Source organism: Thalassophryne amazonica, chromosome 14, assembly GCF_902500255.1.
Source record: "Thalassophryne amazonica chromosome 14, fThaAma1.1, whole genome shotgun sequence".
Lineage (NCBI taxonomy): Eukaryota > Metazoa > Chordata > Actinopteri > Batrachoidiformes > Batrachoididae > Thalassophryne > Thalassophryne amazonica.
The window spans coordinates 76,134,826-76,152,459 of record NC_047116.1 but is presented as its reverse complement, the minus strand read 5'-3'; the positions used below and the strand labels follow the sequence as shown (position 1 = coordinate 76,152,459).

Here is a 17,634-nt window from a genome sequence, read left to right as displayed (position 1 = left end):
TGGCGGGAGGGTTGCGCATTGTTGTAGTGCACTCTGTTATTGTCATTTATTCTTTTATTATTATTATTAGAGTTGAAATCTGTAAAAGAGCAACTCAGTTAGCACAAAAGAATGATCACGCAAGAGATTGAATTTCATTTCCTCATCAGGAGAGAACAAACGAGCGAGTCCCTTCGTCAAGAACCGTCATCTGCTCTGAAGGCCCCGCCCATTTGCTTCTCCTTTTTATTGAATATAGTTACATAAAAGCATATAGGAATGACAATATCACAAAACAATGGAAAGACACAAAGTCTGGTCTCACGTTGATAAGAAAACTGTTATGGCTTTGAGCCCTCAGTCTCCTAGGCTTCCCATAATGTCCAGCCCTGAACCAGTGTGCCGGTCACACCGCTCTTCCCTCAAGGCTGAACCGTTAATTAAAGATGCACATCTGCGCTTAGCAAAAACATAATTCTAGCAAAACAGTCTGCACATTCTAGCAAAACAGTCTGCGCATTCACTAAGCCAAAGATCATCTGCTCACTTTCTCATGTGACAGTTTTAATGATTACTTGAACAGTTCAGTGTATATGATTGCTTTGACAATGAGTAATTAGTTAAAGGAATAATGGTACATGAACTCTCACACATGCATATATGTATATATGAAAAATAGAGAACAGAATCAAAGACACGATCACAGAGTACATCAAAGTGAAGCCATTAACAATCAAAGTAAAGACATTAATATTTGATAATCACATTGCTAATATATAGAAAATCCTGTCAGTTAGTTTGTTGTTTAGTGCTTTGACTTTTGTAAAATTCATACACAAATAAGTATAATTTTTATTATTAGTAATATATGTGTGGTTTTTCAGGATATAAGTTGCACAACAGTATAACCTGTTGAACCTTCCAAGCTATGGAGCTAAATCCAGGCCAAAAGTTTTGTAATCTGAAAATAAAAAAAGATTGAAAAAATACATTTTGAAACTGAAAATTCAATGTTTGTTCTTGAATTTTATAATAATTTAAAAAGTATTATCAAAATAAAAATAAGTGTAAGATGTATATTTTTCATTGTAAATAAATTTTTGATTCAGCTCTAATTTTTTTGATCAAATAATTTATTTTCATTCATATTTCTTTTTTCACCTTCAGATCTTTTTTTCGCTTTGAGATCTTATTTTTTCAGTTTCAAACCTTTGGCCCTGTTCTGGCGTGGGAGGGCATGGCTTCGATTGAGAGGGGCGTGGAATTGTGAGTGACAGCAGAGCAATCAGTCCTCACATGATGTTGCTTTCAGGAAACGTGGGTACTTTGATAGATAATGACTTAAATCTTTCTCTCCACTGGATTGTCTTGATACCTGTAAATAAAGTGAGGCAAGGCCATACAATAATTATGTAAAACCCCAACGGTCAAAACGACCCCCTGTGAGCAAGCACTTGGCTACAGTGGGAAGGAAAAACTCCCTTTTAACAGGAAGAAACCTCCAGCAGAACCAGGCTCAGGGAGGGGCAGTCTTCTGCTGGGACTGGTTGGGGCTGAGGGAGAGAACCAGGAAAAGACATGCTGTGGAGGGGAGCAGAGATCGATCACTAATGATTAAATGCAGAGTGGTGCATACAGAGCAAAAAGAGAAAGAAACAGTGCATCATGGAACCCCCCAGCAGTCTACGTCTATAGCAGCATAACTAAGGGATGGTTCAGGGTCACCCGATCCAGCCCTAACTATAAGCTTTAGCAAAAAGGAAAGTTTTAAGCCTAATCTTAAAAGTAGAGAGGGTGTCTGTCTCCCTGATCTGAATTGGGAGCTGGTTCCACAGGAGAGGAGCCTGAAAGCTGAAGGCTCTGCCTCCCATTCTACTCTTACAAACCCTAGGAACTACAAGTAAGCCTGCAGTCTGAGAGCGAAGCGCTCTATTGGGGTGATATGGTACTACGAGGTCCCTAAGATAAGATGGGACCTGATTATTCAAAACCTTATAAGTAAGAAGAAGAATTTTAAATTCTATTCTAGAATTAACAGGAAGCCAATGAAGAGAGGCCAATATGGGTGAGATATGCTCTCTCCTTCTAGTCCCCGTCAGTCTAAATCAGGCTTCTCAATATAAAAATTTCTAAAATGATCTTCCTTAAACTCAACTGAAAAGAAATCTCACCACTTGATATAAATTCATAAAAAATATAAAATCCAAGATGATGGGTTGCATAAGTAATCAGCCCCTTTGGTATAATACCTGTAAATAATCAGGTTTATTGCCAGTTTTCTTCAGACAAGTCAGGAGATGGACACATGAACATTTCCAAGTCACTGAATATGTCTTGAACTTTATTTACATCAGTTATGTAGAAATACAAACAATATGGCACTCTATGGTAAAGCTGTGTGGAGTAATGTATTGTCCATATACATTTTTTTGTATATTACAGCAACATTTTGCATAAATAGTTTGTTTTCTAGGTAGGCAGGGGTACTAAAAGGTCATTGGATTATAATTGTAGTATATTTTTTAGTTGATGGCATGTCATCGGGTTGTAAAGGGTTATATTTTCCTTGATCAATATTTACACAAGGGACAGCAATTGTTACTCCATGCTGCTGTGAACAGTTAAAGTTCCCGTTTTTGATGTGAATGTTAACTTTTTATTTCACACATACAAACAGGTGGGGGGGGCATCTGTGCTCTATTAACTATAAATTAGACATTGTGTCTTTCACTACGTCAAAAACAGCAGAACCTTCAGCTTAATATATCTTTATTTTTGTTTAGCGTACACTGTGCTGTAGTAACATTTCCTGTTTGACCATTTTAAACATACATTTTAAAATATAAAAGCCCTACCACTTCATACAGATTGAAAGTACTGCTCCAGGGCCATCTTATTAATTTCATTCCATTTTCTTCCGCTTTATCCGGAGTCAGGTCGTGGGGGCAGCAGCTCAAGCAAAGCCGGCCAGACTTCCCGTTCCACACACACCTCCCCCAGGTCCTCCAGCCAGCCGATAGACGTAGTCCCTCCAGCGTGTCCTGGGTCTTCCTTGGGGCCTCCTCCTGATGGGACGTGTTCGGAACACCTCTCCAGTGAGGCGTCCAGGGGGCATCCGAAAAAGATGCCCGGCCACCTCAGCTGGCTCCTTTTGACGTGGAGGAGCAACGGCTCAACTCCGAGCTCCTCCCGAGTGACCGAGCTCCTCACCCTGTCTCTAAGGGAGCACCCAGCCACCCTGCAGAGGAAACTCATCTCGGCCGCTTGTACTCGCGATCTCGTTCTTGTGGTCATGAGCCAAATCTCATGACCATAGGTGAGGGTCGGAACGTAGATCGATCAGTAAATATAGAGCTTTGCCCCCTACTCAGCTCTCTCTTCACCATGACGGTCCGATACAGCGACTGGATCACTGCAGATGCTGCACGGATCCGTCTGTCGAGCTCGCGCTCCATCCGTCCCTCACTCGTGAACAAGAACCCAAGATACTTAAACTCCTCCACTTGAGGCAAGGACACTCCACCGACCTGAGAGGGCAAGGCACCTTTTTCCGGTTGAGAACCATGGCCTCGGATTTGGAGTTGCTGGTTTTCATCACGGACGCTTCACACTCGGCTGCAAACCGCCCCAGTGACCCCTGAAGGTCCTGATTTGATGAAGCCAATAGAACCACATTGTCCACAAACAGCAGAGATGAGATTCTGTGGTTCCCAAACCGGACCCCCTCTACACCCTGGCTGCGCCTATAAATTCTGTCCATAAAGATAATGTACAAAACCGGTGACAAAGGGCAGCCCTGGCGGAGGCCAACGTGCACTGTAAACAGGTTTGACTTACTACCGGCAATGTGAACCAAGCTCCTGCTGTGGTTGTACAGGGACCGGATAGCCCTTAGCAAAGGACCCCGTACTCCCGGAGCACCCCCCACAGGGTGCCCTGAGGGACACGGTCGAACGCCTTCTCCAGATCCACAAAGCACATGTGGACTGGTTGGGTGAACTCCCATGAACCCTCGAGCACCCGATGGAGTGTGTAGAGCTGGTCCAGTGTGCCGTGACCAGGACGAAAACCACACTGCTCCTCCTGAATCCGAGGTTTGACTATTGGTCGAATTCTCCTCTCCATTACTCTGGAATAGACCTTACCGGGGAGGCTGAGGAGTGTGATCCCCCTGTAGTTGGAACACACCCGCCGGTCCCCCTTCTTAAACAGAGGGACCACCACCCCGGTCTGCCATTCCAGGGGCACTGTCACTGACTGCCACGCGATGTTGCAGAGGCGTGTCAACCAAGACAATCCCACAACATCCAGAGACTTAAGGTACTCAAGACGGATTTCATCTACCCCAGGGGCTCTGCCACCGAGGAGCTTTCTTACCACCTTGGTGACTTCAGCCTGGGTAATGGATGTGTCTGCCTCTGAGTCCCCAGTCTCTGCTTCCTCTTCAGAAGACGTGACGATGGGATCGAGGAGATCCTTGAAGTATTCCTTCCATCCCCAGTCAGGGTCATCAGCTTCCCACCCGCATCGTAGATCGTGCCGGTGGACAGCTGCTTCCGCCTCCAGAGGCATCAGACGGTTTGCCAGAATTTCCTCGAGGCCGACCGATAGCCCTCCTCCATGGCCTCCCCAAACTCCTCCCAGACCTGAGTTTTTGCCTCTGCGACCGCACGGGCTGCAGCACACTTGGCCTGCCAATACCTGTCAGCTGCCTCCGGGGTCCCACTTACCAACAAAGACAAGTAGGACTCCTTCAGCTTGATGGCATCCCTTACTTCCGGCGTCCACCACCGGCTTTGGGGCTTGCCGCCGCAACAGGCAACAGAGACCTTGTGACCACAGCTATGAGCAGCCGCATCGACAATGGAGGTGGAGAACATGGTCCACTCGGACTCCATGTCTCCAACCTCCCCCGGGATCTGGGAGAAGCTCTCCCAGAGGTGGGATTTGAAGACCTTGCCGACACAGGGTTCTGCCAGTTGTTTTCAGCAAACCCTCACGATACGTTTGGGCCTGCCAGGTCTGACCGGCTTCCTCCCCTCCCAGCGGATCCAACTCACCACCAGGTGGTGATCGGTTGACAGCTCAGCCCCTTTCTTCACCTGAGTGTCCAAGACATGTGGCCGAAGGTCAGATGATACGACTACAAAGTCGATCATCGACCTCCGGCTCAGGGTGTCCTGGTGCCACGTGCACTTATGGACATCCTTGTGCTCGAACATGGTGTTCGTGATGAACAACCTGTGACTAACACAGAAGTCCAACAACTGAACACCACTCGGGTTCAGATCAGGGACGCTGTGCTTCCCGATCACCCTCCTCCAGGTCTCACTGTCGGCGCCCATGTGGGCATTGAAATCCCCCAGGAGAACAATGGAGTCCCCAGTCAGAGCACTATCTAGTACCCCTCCCAGGGACTCCAAAACGGTCAGGTACTCTGCACTGCCACCCTGCCCGTAGGCCAAGACAACAGTGAGAGACCTGTCCCTGATCCGAAGGTGCAGGGATGCAACCCTCTCATTCACTGGAGTGAACTCCAACACATGGCGACTGAGCTGGGGAGCAATAAGCAATGCTACCCCAGCTCTCCGCCTCTCCTCGTGGGCAATGCCAGAAAAGTGGAGCGTCCAGCCCCTCTCCAGGAGTTGGGTACCAGAGCCCAAGCTCTGCGTGGAGGTGAGCCGACTATCTCTAGTCGGTATCTCTCAACCTCCCGCACCACATATTGTAATAAACAATGTGTTCCAGAATTCACCCAAACATTTCACCAACTTCACTGAAATACGGTTATGATAACGCTTGGTCATTTCACTCTTTGAAGTATCAGTTGTTATTCAGTTTTAATTTATTTATACAGTGCCAAACCACAACATAAGTCATCTCATGGTGCTTCAAACCAGCAGGATTTAAACCTTACACAACCTGTGAGCAAGCACACTGGCGACAGTGGTTAGGAAAAACTTCTGTATTTTTTTAACTATGAATAGAAACAAGAGTTAACGTATGTAACTATGGCTGTATAAATTCCGGATGACTGCCAGAGGGAGGTACTTAGCACCTGAATTATTCCACTTGCATATGCGCAGAGGTAGAGTCTCATACCAATAAGGTCACATTAGTGGGTGTGGGCTGGGTGATATCAACCAATAGTATATGAAACTGTCACCCGGCATTCATTTCTTGTGGAATCTCCTAGACTCCGAGTGACAACCAACTCTGACAGTCATCCAGAATTCATAGAACCATAGTTACATACGTAACTCTCATTCTGTTTCATTCCTCCTGATTGCCAGAGGGCGGTGCTTAGCACCTGGATGACCTCATACCAAAAAAGTCATAAGCAATCTGCACTTACGAACCTCAGTTGCAGTTTTGAAGAGGCCAAAAATACAACCGTCGCAGGTGAAGTGCAGCCACATTAACTCTGTAAAAGCGGGTGAAAGTACAGGAGGAAGCCAGCGTTGCTGCAGCACAAATGTCGGTCAGTCGAACACCTCTCAGGGCAGCACAGGAAGTGGGACCTGCCCATGTTGAATGACATCTCACTGGAGGAGGTTGACTGTCACCATTCCTGTAAGCTTGCAATATAGTGTCAACAATCCACTGTGACAGTCTTTGCTTGGACGATGCGCAGCCCTTCCTGTGCACCTCCTAGCAGACAAACAGAGCATCAGTTCTGCAGAACTCAGCAGTCAATTCAACGTAACGTCTAAGTGCACAAACACAACACAACAGACTAGAATTAGTATCTGCACCAGACTGTGGGGAAAAGACAGCCAAGGTCACAGGCTGGTTAGCATGAATGGCCAAACCTGTCATTGATCAAAAGGAACGGTTAGGTCACACAGTAACCCCCGACCCATCAGAATTCCAGCGCACGCAGCTTTCAGTGATTGACAAGGCATGGAGCTTGCCAACATGCTTTGTGGATGAAACTGTAAGAAAATTGTAACAGACAACCATCTGAGGCAACCACCCCCCTCAGTAACTCAAATGGTGAAGAGCATAAAACCTCTAGCACCAATGGAAGATCCCAGAATGGCACAGGTACCACCCTCAGAGGCCAAAGCCGGAGAGCACCTCTTAAAAAAATGACATGTATGGGAGTGTGACCCTATTGAGTGACCATCCACCATAAGCGGAGTTCTCCTCTTTCCATGACAAAAACTCCTCTAACAGTGGAATGTGCCGTTCATTTCTAAACTGGACGCTGTCTTGATCCGGTATGTCGTCTGACTAGCACAGGAATTGTGGAAGACGTGGACATCAGCACTTTTTCGGCACATTGAGACAGACGTGCAGAGGAACTCTGCGTGTCGCGGCAGAGCCGCATGGCACAAAGCACTGCCGTGATGAAGCCTCACATGACATGTTGGGGCATGTCCAGCTCATGCACAATTTCTCGGATACTCACATGACTGAAAAGCAACCGGAAGCCATCTGAAAGCCACCTGAAAGCCGTCCTGTGAGACCAACAAGGAGGTGGTTTTGTCCCGCGCCATGAGCGGCATGGTGGCGCAATCCTCCGCTTCTCTTTCCATGAAAAAAAACTCCTGTAACAGTAGAATGTGCCGAAAAAGTGCTGATGTCCACGCCTTCTGCCTTTTTTGTGAAAGTTAGACGACGTCCCGGATCAACAAAGCCTTCACGTTGGAAATGATCTGGTTGTTTGAGTGGGGTTTGAGCCTGTCCATTGGCGCTCAGAGCGCGCCGCGCTCTCAGACACTGTGGGCGGTCTTTAAACCGGCTGGAGCACTCCTTAATCTGTGTAATCCCCATAAAATCGTCGCTGAAAGCCATCTAAATTTTCCGAATGGTGTCCAGCTGGAGGTCTCTCACAGTTTCTGAAAAAATTTGATGCAGCAAAGCTCCAAATCGTTCAGACATTTATTCGCAATAAAAATCCGACAAGAGGGGTGGACCACTGCTCACACAAAGCCTGCTCACAGGCGAATGACACAACCGACAGGCGTGAAAAAACTCACGCATGCGCACGAAGGTTCAAGCTTGGCTGATGCAATCACACGTAATTCAAATCCATATGGTTTTTGCAAAAAATAAAAAGGTCCGATATTTTTTGGACAGACCTTGTAGCTGTCTCCCTCACCACATTTCACCACACACTCTTAACATACTCTTGCTTTTAAATGAACCCAACACTGTTTCTCTTTCTGTCCACACCATGATATAACAACGTGAACCCACTGCCTATGCTCCTGCTCGTACTTCCCTTCCACTTGGTCTCTTGCACACATAATACCTTTCTTCTTCTGATCTTTTTTCTCTCTATCATGTCAGCCAGCTCTCTCCCTTTACCAGTCATACTGCCAACATTCAAAGTCCCCAACTCTCACTTCCACCCTTCACTTTTCCTCTTCTCCCGCTGTCTGTGGACATGTTCTCCTCTTGTTCTTCACCCAGCAGTAGCTCAATTTCTGCCAGAACCCTGTTGGGCAATGGTACCGGTGGGGGTTGTTGTTGACCCAGGCCTCGACCGATCCAGTATGGAAATTCGATTTGTACTCTGCATGTTTGGGGTGGCTTGTTTTACACTGGATGTCCTTCCTGAAGCAGCCCTACTGGCTTGGGAGCGTACTGGCTGCACACCCCATGTGGCTGAGATTTGAAAAACTTTAAGGTTAACACCCTGCCTCCTTCTACCCTCCTCATTTATCTGGGTTTGGGACTGGCACTAGGAATGTAGTGGCTGCAGACCCCATGTGGCTGACTTGCTGTATTGTATCAAATTATGAATTTATATTTCAGTGCTACATGCAGCACAGGTTCTGTACATGCACTAGCATGCATGCTGCTTGTCATTTAAACACTTTTATTGTAAAGGCCACTTTTTACTCTCACGCTGTGGACGTACGTGCCAGGGTAACAGATGGTTTCATGTCTAATTGTGTCCATGAAGATTCTCATTCATCCAAGTCATCGCATCCAAATTGTCACCTGGGCTTGTTTTGTTCCTTGAAAATATTTCACCCTCCATTCAGAAAGGCTTCTTCAATTCTTTTCTGAAACGCCAGTTGCATTGATAGTAGAACTGGGGGCAGTTCTATGTGCAGTCAAAGAGTACAGCATGGAAGAAGCCCAGAAGAAGGAGCTAGGTGATTTCAGCACATTATTGTATTCATGCCTGAGTTCAGTCTGTGCTGAAATTCACCCACAGTTCTTGATATTTGATTGTGGTTCATATCTGTCGTGTAGCAGAGATGATAAGCTATGCCACGCTAGCTGAGGTGCACGTCCACACATCAAAAGCCTCTGAGTCATTTGATGACTCATAATCACCCTCTGCGCACTGGCCAGAAGCGACCTTCAGATGCCAACACAACAAAAAATGCAAAATATGTTACCTGATAAGTGAGTCTGATAACACTGATCTTTGATTATATATTCTGAAATTATCTCATCTTCATTGTTTCCTCAGAGGGTGCAGACTAAGGATGGGAACATCCTCTCTAAGTCATCTGGGATGCAGAGTGGTGGTGAGGAGGAGCAGGATGAGGAGACGCACACACCTCTGCCCCCACCCATGGAGATCATCAAGGACCCTTCAGCTCAGGATGACAAGGTGGGAGCAGAAGGTTGACAGGAGAATTGCTTCCTCCTGGTTTTTGGGCTTTGGGAACTGAAAGCTGATTACTCAGATTAGTGTGCTGAACCTGACCTCTGCTTAAAAACTTTATTTGAACAGTTAGTTTCAGTGCACTCGCACACATTTGCACTTTTTAAACTTTCTTGTGATTTTCACTTATTTTTTGCTGTGTACATTTTTTTTTAAGTTTGAGGTTGGTTTCAGTACTAATTTTAATTGAATAATAGATTACATTACTACTGCCAATAAACAGAAGAAGAAAGGGTATTTTTGTTTGCCTGGCACGCATCGAATTTAGTCTGTGGTCCGTCTTTCACGATGTTTGTAAAATTGTTTGGAAACGTCTCCGATCAGATGTCACAGTGGATATTAAGTCTCACGTTTTCACGTCCTGAACCAAGACTGAAGGATAATGTAGCGTGTCGAAACGACAAAGGAAATGGATGAAACGTTCTGCTGCAGGGAGACGATAAGTTTATCATGAATAATTCACATGGGGCTGGGTTCGACCAAAAGGACAAGAACACGACCCAACTTTTGTTAATCATCATTTATATGGAAAAAATAACACCCCTGATAATTCTTTGATTTTATTATATCGTGTTTTTGGTGAAATTTGTTGTCAGTTGATGGTATTCAAGCTATTTCACATAAATCAAACTGTCCTTGGGATGAATTGACTTCAAACTGTCTCCATGCAAAAGTGATATGTGAGCCTGCTAAATCTGCATTTTATGGTTTCTTCTCTTACATGGGTGTGAAATGTCAATGTGGAAGGAAATATGATCAATATTCATGCGTAGAAGTCAGATATGGATGTGAAAAATGCTTGTGCATTGTTTTGCACAACACTTAAGTTGTGAGTATCCCAGAAATGCTGACATCAGCACTGGACAGAAAAATCCATTTTATTGTTTCCCATTTATAGAAGTAAATAAGAATCTAATTTAAACCCACATCCCTGTTCCTGAGAGCTAGAAATTATAGTGGTGACTTAATTAAAGTTGTTATGAAAGCACAAATTGCTGAAGTCAAATGTTTAAATAAATGTAGAGAGAACAGTATCAGTCAATGCAAATATGTAATCTTATTAAATAGTAATATCACTGTATTCTAATCTATGTGACAGACTGTCTAATAGTTTTGTCATCTTGCCAATATGGGAAAATAGTCTTTTCACACAACTTGTGCAATACAAGTTGTGTGAAAAGACTCTTCTCTGGGCTGTAAAAATTGACCTGACCAAAAAACCAAAAATTGGAGCTTTTTTTTATGGTGAGTAAATGGGCAATTCTATGGTACGGAATTACAACAGCAGCAAAATCTGGACATATGGCATCTAACCACGACAGATTAGCTCAGATTGTAATTCCGTTGCCATAGAATTGCCCAAATATTGCAACAGAATGCATCTGAGATTCAGTTTCTTTCTGGGGAGGATGCCCTGCTTTTGCAAAAATCTAAACAAACAGACAAAGAAAAAATCAAATTGTCATTATGTGCTATTGGGTATAGAATTTTGCTGGGAAAAAAATTAGTTCATCCATTTTGGAATAAGGCTGTATCATAACAAAATGTGGAAAAGGGGAAGTGCTGTAAATATTTTCCAGATGCACTAATATATATATATATATGTATATGTATATATATATGTGTGTATATGTATGTGTGTATGTGTGTATATGTATATATATCTGTGTGTATATGTATATATGTGTGTGTGTGTATATGTATATGTATATATGTGTGTGTGTGTATATGTATGTGTATATATGTGTGTGTGTGTGTGTCTATAGAGAGAGAGAGAATAAATCTGGTGAATGAGTGAAGGGCTTTATTAAGGGTAAATGCAGTCTTACTTAGTGCAGGTTTCAACCTGACAATTCTACTAGTGTTTACTAAGGTACACCTAAATATCTTAAAAAAAAAAAAAAAGAGAGAGTAGAGCCACTTACGTGCCTGGTCTTGAGAACCAGGGATGGTAGGTTGAAAAGCTTTTTTATCCCATGGGAACTCTCCCTATCCACCTAAGTGACTCAAGAATATGGACAGCATTTATATAAGTGACATTTACGTGACAATTTATATGACAATATGGAGATATGATAATTTGGCCATATTGTACATATTGTACACCTCTACCTCTGTTGGGTGACCTCTACTGGTGGTTGGCTCTCACTGCGGTATTGTATCACTTCCTGTTCCGGAGCACAGCGGTGTTTTGCTGTATCTGTTAGCTGTTTAATCTGCATAGTTTGATTGATCTAGATAACTAGATAACGATTTGTTTCACAGTGTAATCTTCACGTGCCTTAACTAAAGCACTCTCTCTGCTGAATCACCTCTAAATTATTCACACATTATTCACTTTGTGTGTTTTTAGGAATCCACTAGCTTAGCGCAGCTACTAGCTCTTAGCTGGTTTAGCATGGCGGCTTCTCCTGTCTCTCCCACACTTTTCTGCTCTGGGTGTGAAATGTTTAGTTATTCCTCTGCCTCCTTTAGCAGTAACGGTACTTGTAATAAGTGTAGCTTATTCGTAGCTTTGGAGGCCAGGCTGGGCGAATTGGAGACTCGGCTCCGAACCTTGGAAAATCCTACAACTAGCCAGGCCACTGTAGTCGGTGCGGACCAAGGTGCCTTAGCCGCCGTTAGCTGTCCTCCAGCAGATCCCGAGCAGCCGGGAAGCAGGCCGGACTGGGTGACTGTGAGGAAGAAGCATAGTTCTAAACAGAAGCCCTCTGTACACCACCAACCTGTTCACACTTCTGTTTTTCCCCACTCGGCGACACACCCGCCGAGGAAAAAACTGTGGTTATTGGCGACTCTGTTTTGAGAAATGTGAAGTTAGCGACACTAGCAACCATAGTCAATTGTCTTCCAGGGGCCAGAGCAGGCGACATTTAAGGAAATTTGAAACTGCTGGCTAAGGCTAAGCGTAAATTTGGTAAGATTGTAATTCACGTCGGCAGTAATGACACCCGGTTACGCCAATCGGAGGTCACTAAAATTAACATTGAATCTGTGTGTAACTTTGCATAAACAATGTCAGACTCTGTAGTTTTCTCTGGGCCCCTCCCCAATCGGACCGGGAGTGACATGTTTAGCCGCATGTTCTCCTTGAATTGCTGGCTGTCTGAGTGGTGTCCAAAAAAAAAAAAAAAAAATGAGGTGGTCTTCATAGATAATTGGCAATGCTTCTGGGGCAAACCTGGTCTTGTTAGGAGAGACGGCATCCATCCCACTTTGGATGGAGCAGCTCTCATTTCTAGAAATCTGGCCAATTTTCTTAAACCCTCCAAACCGTGACTATCCAGGATTGGGACCAGGAAGCAGATTTGTAGTCTTACACACCTCTCTGCAGCTTCTCTCTCCCTGCAATCCCCTCATTACCTCATCCTCATAGAGACGGTGCCTGCTCCCAGACCACCAATAACCAGCAAAAATCTATTTAAGCATAAAAATTCAAAAAGAAAAAAATAATATAGCACGTTCAACTGCACCACAGACTGAAACAGTTAAATGTGGTTTATTAAATATTAGATCTCTCTCTTCTAAGTCCCTGTTAGTAAACAATATAATAATTGATCAACATATTGATTTATTCTGCCTTACAGAAACCTGGTTACAGCAGGATGATTATGTTAGTTTAAATGAGTCAACACCCCAGAGTCACACTAACTGCCAGAATGCTCCTAGCATGGGCCGAGGGGAGGATTAGCAGAAATCTTCCACTCCAGCTTATTAATTAATCAAAAACCCAGACAGAGCTTTAATTCATTTGAAAGCTTGACTCTTAGTCTTGTCCATCCAAATTGGAAGTCCCAAAAACCAGTTTTATTTGTTGTTATCTATCGTCCACCTGGTTGTTACTGTGAGTTTCTGTGTGAATTTTCAGACCTTTTGTCTGACTTAGTGCTTAGCTCAGATAAGATAATTATAGATAAGATAAGATAAGATAAATTTTTAACATCGCACAGATGCTGAGAATGACAGTCAACACTGCATTTAATCTATTGTTAGACTCGATTGGCTTTGCTCAAAATGTAAATGAGTCCACCCCACCACTTTAATCATACTTTAGATATTGTTCTGACTTATAGGTATGGAAATTGAAGACTTAACAGTATTCCCTGAAAACCCCCTTCTGTCTGATCATTTCTTAATAACATTTACATTTACTTTGATGGACTAGCCAGCAGTGGGGAATAAGTTTCATTACAGTAGAAGTCTTTCAGAAAGCGCTGTAACTAGGTTTAAGGATATGATTCCTTCTTTATGTTCTCCAATGCCATATACCAACACAGTGCAGAGTAGCTACCTAAACTCTGTGAGTGAGATAGATTATCAATAGTTTTACATCCTCATTGAGGTTATACTCCGTGGTATAACTCACAAACTCGCAGTTTAAAGCAGATAACCCGTAAGTTGGAGAGGAAATGGCGTCTCACTAATTTAGAAGATCTTCACTTAGCCTGGAAAAGAGGTCTGTTGCTCTATAAAAAAAAAAGCCCTCCATAAAGCTAGGACATCTTACTACTCATCACTAATTCAATCAATCAATCAACTTTTTTCTTATATAGCGCCAAATCACAACAAACAGTTGCCCCAAGGCGCTCCATATTGTAAGGCAAGGCCATACAATAATTATGAAAAACCCCAACGGTCAAAACGACCCCCTATGCGCAAGCACTTGGCCACAGTGGGAAGGAAAACTCCCTTTTAACAGGAAGAAACCTCCAGCAGAACCAGGCTCAGGGAGGGGCAGTGTTCTGCTGAGACTGGTTGGGGCTGAGGGAAAGAACCAGGAAAAGACATGCCGAGAAGGGGGGCAGAGATCGATCAATAATGATTAAATGCAGAGTGATGCATACGGAGCAAAAAGAGAAAGAAACAGTGCATCATGGGAACCCCCCCACAGTCTACGTCTAAAGCAACATAACCAAGGGATAGTCCAGGGTCACCCGATAAAGCCCTAACTATAAGCCTTAGCGAAAAGGAAAGTTTTTAAGCCTAATCTTAAAAGTAGAGAGGGTATCTGTCTCCCTGATCTGAATTGGGAGCTGGTTCCACAGGAGAGGAGCCTGAAAGCTGAAGGCTCTGCCTCCCATTCTACTCTTACAAACCCTAGGAACCACAAGTAAGCCCGCAGTCTGAGAGCGAAGCGCTCTAATGGGGTAATATGGTACTACGAGGTCCCTAAGATAAGATGGGACCTGATTATTCAAAACCTTATAAGTAAGAAGAAGAATTTTAAATTCTATTCTAGAATTAACAGGAAGCCAATGAGAGAGGCCAACACGGGTGAGATATGCTCTCTCCTGCTAGTCCCCGTCAGTACTCTAGCTGCAGCATTCTGAACCAACTGAAGGCTTTTTAGGGAACTTTTAGGACAACCTGATAATAATGAATTACAATAGTCCAGCCTAGACAAGACAAGACCTTTCTGATTTAGAGATATTGCGTAAATGCAAAAAGGCAGTCCTACATATTTGTTTAATATGCGCTTTTGAATGATCAAAAATCCTGATCAAAAATGACTCCAAGATTTCTCACAGTATTACTAGAGATCAGGGAAATGCCCATCCAGAGTAACGATCTGGTTAGACACCATGCTTCTAAGATTTGTGGGGCCAAGTACAATAACTTCAGTTTTATCTGAGTTTAAAAGCAGGAAATTAGAGGTCATCCATGTCTTTATGTCTGTAAGACAATCCTGCAGTTTAGCTAATTGGTGTGTATCCTCTGGCTTCATGGATAGATAAAGCTGGGTATCATCTGCGTAACAATGAAAATTTAAGCAATACCGTCTAATAATACTGCCTAAGGGAAGCATGTATAAAGTGAATAAAATTGGTCCTAGCACAGAACCTTGTGGAACTCCATAATTAACTTTAGTCTGTGAAGAAGATTCCCCATTTACATGAACAAACTGTAATCTATTAGACAAATATGATTCAAACCACCGCAGCGCAGTGCCCTTAATACCTATGACATGCTCTAATCTCTGTAATAAAATTTTATGGTCAACAGTATCAAAAGCAGCACTGAGGTCCAACAGAACAAGCACAGAGATAAGTCCACTGTTCGAAGCCATAAGAAGATCATTTGTAACCTTCACTAATGCTGTTTCTGTACTATGATGAATTCTAAAACCTGACTGAAACTCTTCAAATAGACCATTCCTCTGCAGGTGATCAGTTAGCTGTTCTACAACTACCCTCTCAAGAATCTTTGAGAGAAAAGGAAGGTTGGAGATTGGCCTATAATTAGCTAAGATAGCTGGGTCAAGTGATGGCTTTTTAAGTAATGGTTTAATTACTGCCACCTTAAAGGCCTGTGGTACATAACCAACTAACAAAGATAGATTGATCATATTTAAGATTGAAGCATTAAATAATGGTAGGACTTCCTTGAGCAGCCTGGCAGGAATGGGGTCTAATAAACATGTTGATGGTTTGGATGAAGTAACTAATGAAAATAACTCAGACAGAACAATCGGAGAGAAAGAGTCTAACCAAATACCGGCATCACTGAAGCAGCCAAAGATAACGATACGTCTTTGGGATGGTTATGAGTAATTTTTTCTCTAATAGTCAAAATTTTGTTAGCAAAGAAAGTCATGAAGTCATTACTAGTTAAAGTTAATGGAATACTCAGCTCAATAGAGCTCTGACTCTTTGTCAGCCTGGCTACAGTGCTGAAAAGAAACCTGGGTTGTTCTTATTTTCTTCAATTAGTGATGAGTAGAAAGATGTCCTAGCTTTACGGAGGGCTTTTTTATAGAGCAACAAACTCTTTTTCCAGGCTAAGTGAAGATCTTCTAAATTAGTGAGACGCCATTTCCTCTCCAACTTACGGGTTATCTGCTTTAAGCTACGAGTTTGTGAGTTATACCACGGAGTCAGACACTTCTGATTTAAAGCTCTCTTTTTCAGAGGAGCTACAGCATCCAAAGTTGTCTTCAATGAGGATGTAAAACTATTGACGAGATACTCTAACTCCCTTACAGAGTTTAGGTAGCTACTCTGCTCTGTGTTGGTGTTAGAGAACATAAAGAAGGAATCATATCCTTAAACCTAGTTACAGCGCTTTCTGAAAGACTTCTAGTGTAATGAAACTTATTCCCCACTGCAGGGTAGTCCAACAGGGTAAATGTAAATGTTATTAAAAAATGATCAGACAGAAGGGAGTTTTCAGGGAATACTGTTAAGTCTTCTATTTCCATATCATAAGTCAGAACAAGATCTAAAATATGATTAAAGTGGTGGGTGGACTCATTTACTTTTTGAGCAAAGCCGATAGAGTCTAATAATAGATTAAATGCAGTGTTGAGGCTGTCATTCTCAGCATCTGTGTGGATGTTAAAATCGCCCACTATAATTATCTTATCTGAGCTAAGCACTAAGTCAGACAAAAGGTCTGAAAATTCACAGAGAAACTCACAGTAACGACCAGGTGGACGATAGATAATAACAAATAAAACTGGTTTTTGGGACTTCCAATTTGGATGGACAAGACTAAGAGACAAGCTTTCAAATGAATTAAAGCTCTGTCTAGGTTTTTGATTAATTAATAGGCTGGAATGGAAGATTGCTGCTAATCCTCCACCCCGGCCCGTGCTACGAGCATTCTGACAGTTAGTGTGACTCGTTTGCTCATTTAAACTAACATATTCATCCTGCTGTAACCAGGTTTCTGTTAGGCAGAATAAATCAATACGTTGATCAATTATTATATCATTTACCAACAGGGACTTAGAAGAGAGAGACCTAATGTTTAATAGACCACATTTAACTGTTTTAGTCTGTGGTGCAATTGAAGGTGCTATATTATTTTTTCTTTTTGAATTTTTATGCTTAAATAGATTTTTGCTGGTTATTGGTGGTCTGGGAGCAGGCACCGTCTCTACGGGGATGGGGTAATGAGGAGATGGCAGGGGGAGAGAAGCTGCAGAGAGGTGTATAAGACCACAGCTCTGCCTCCTGGTCCCAACGCTAGACAGTCACAGTTTGGAGGATCCAAAAAAATTGGCCAGATTTCTAGAAATG

General features: G+C 43.2%; 1 protein-coding gene across 2 annotated transcripts in view; it reads left to right on the top strand.

The window, feature by feature from the left end:
- Positions 1–17,634, top strand: part of kalrna (kalirin RhoGEF kinase a) — a 609,141-nt gene that overhangs the window by 487,997 nt on the left and 103,510 nt on the right. For both annotated transcript variants that reach the window (XM_034186645.1, XM_034186644.1), the window contains exon 43: positions 9,416–9,559. In XM_034186645.1, coding sequence (XP_034042536.1) covers positions 9,416–9,559 — 144 coding nt within the window. The remainder of the gene's footprint in view (positions 1–9,415; positions 9,560–17,634) is intronic.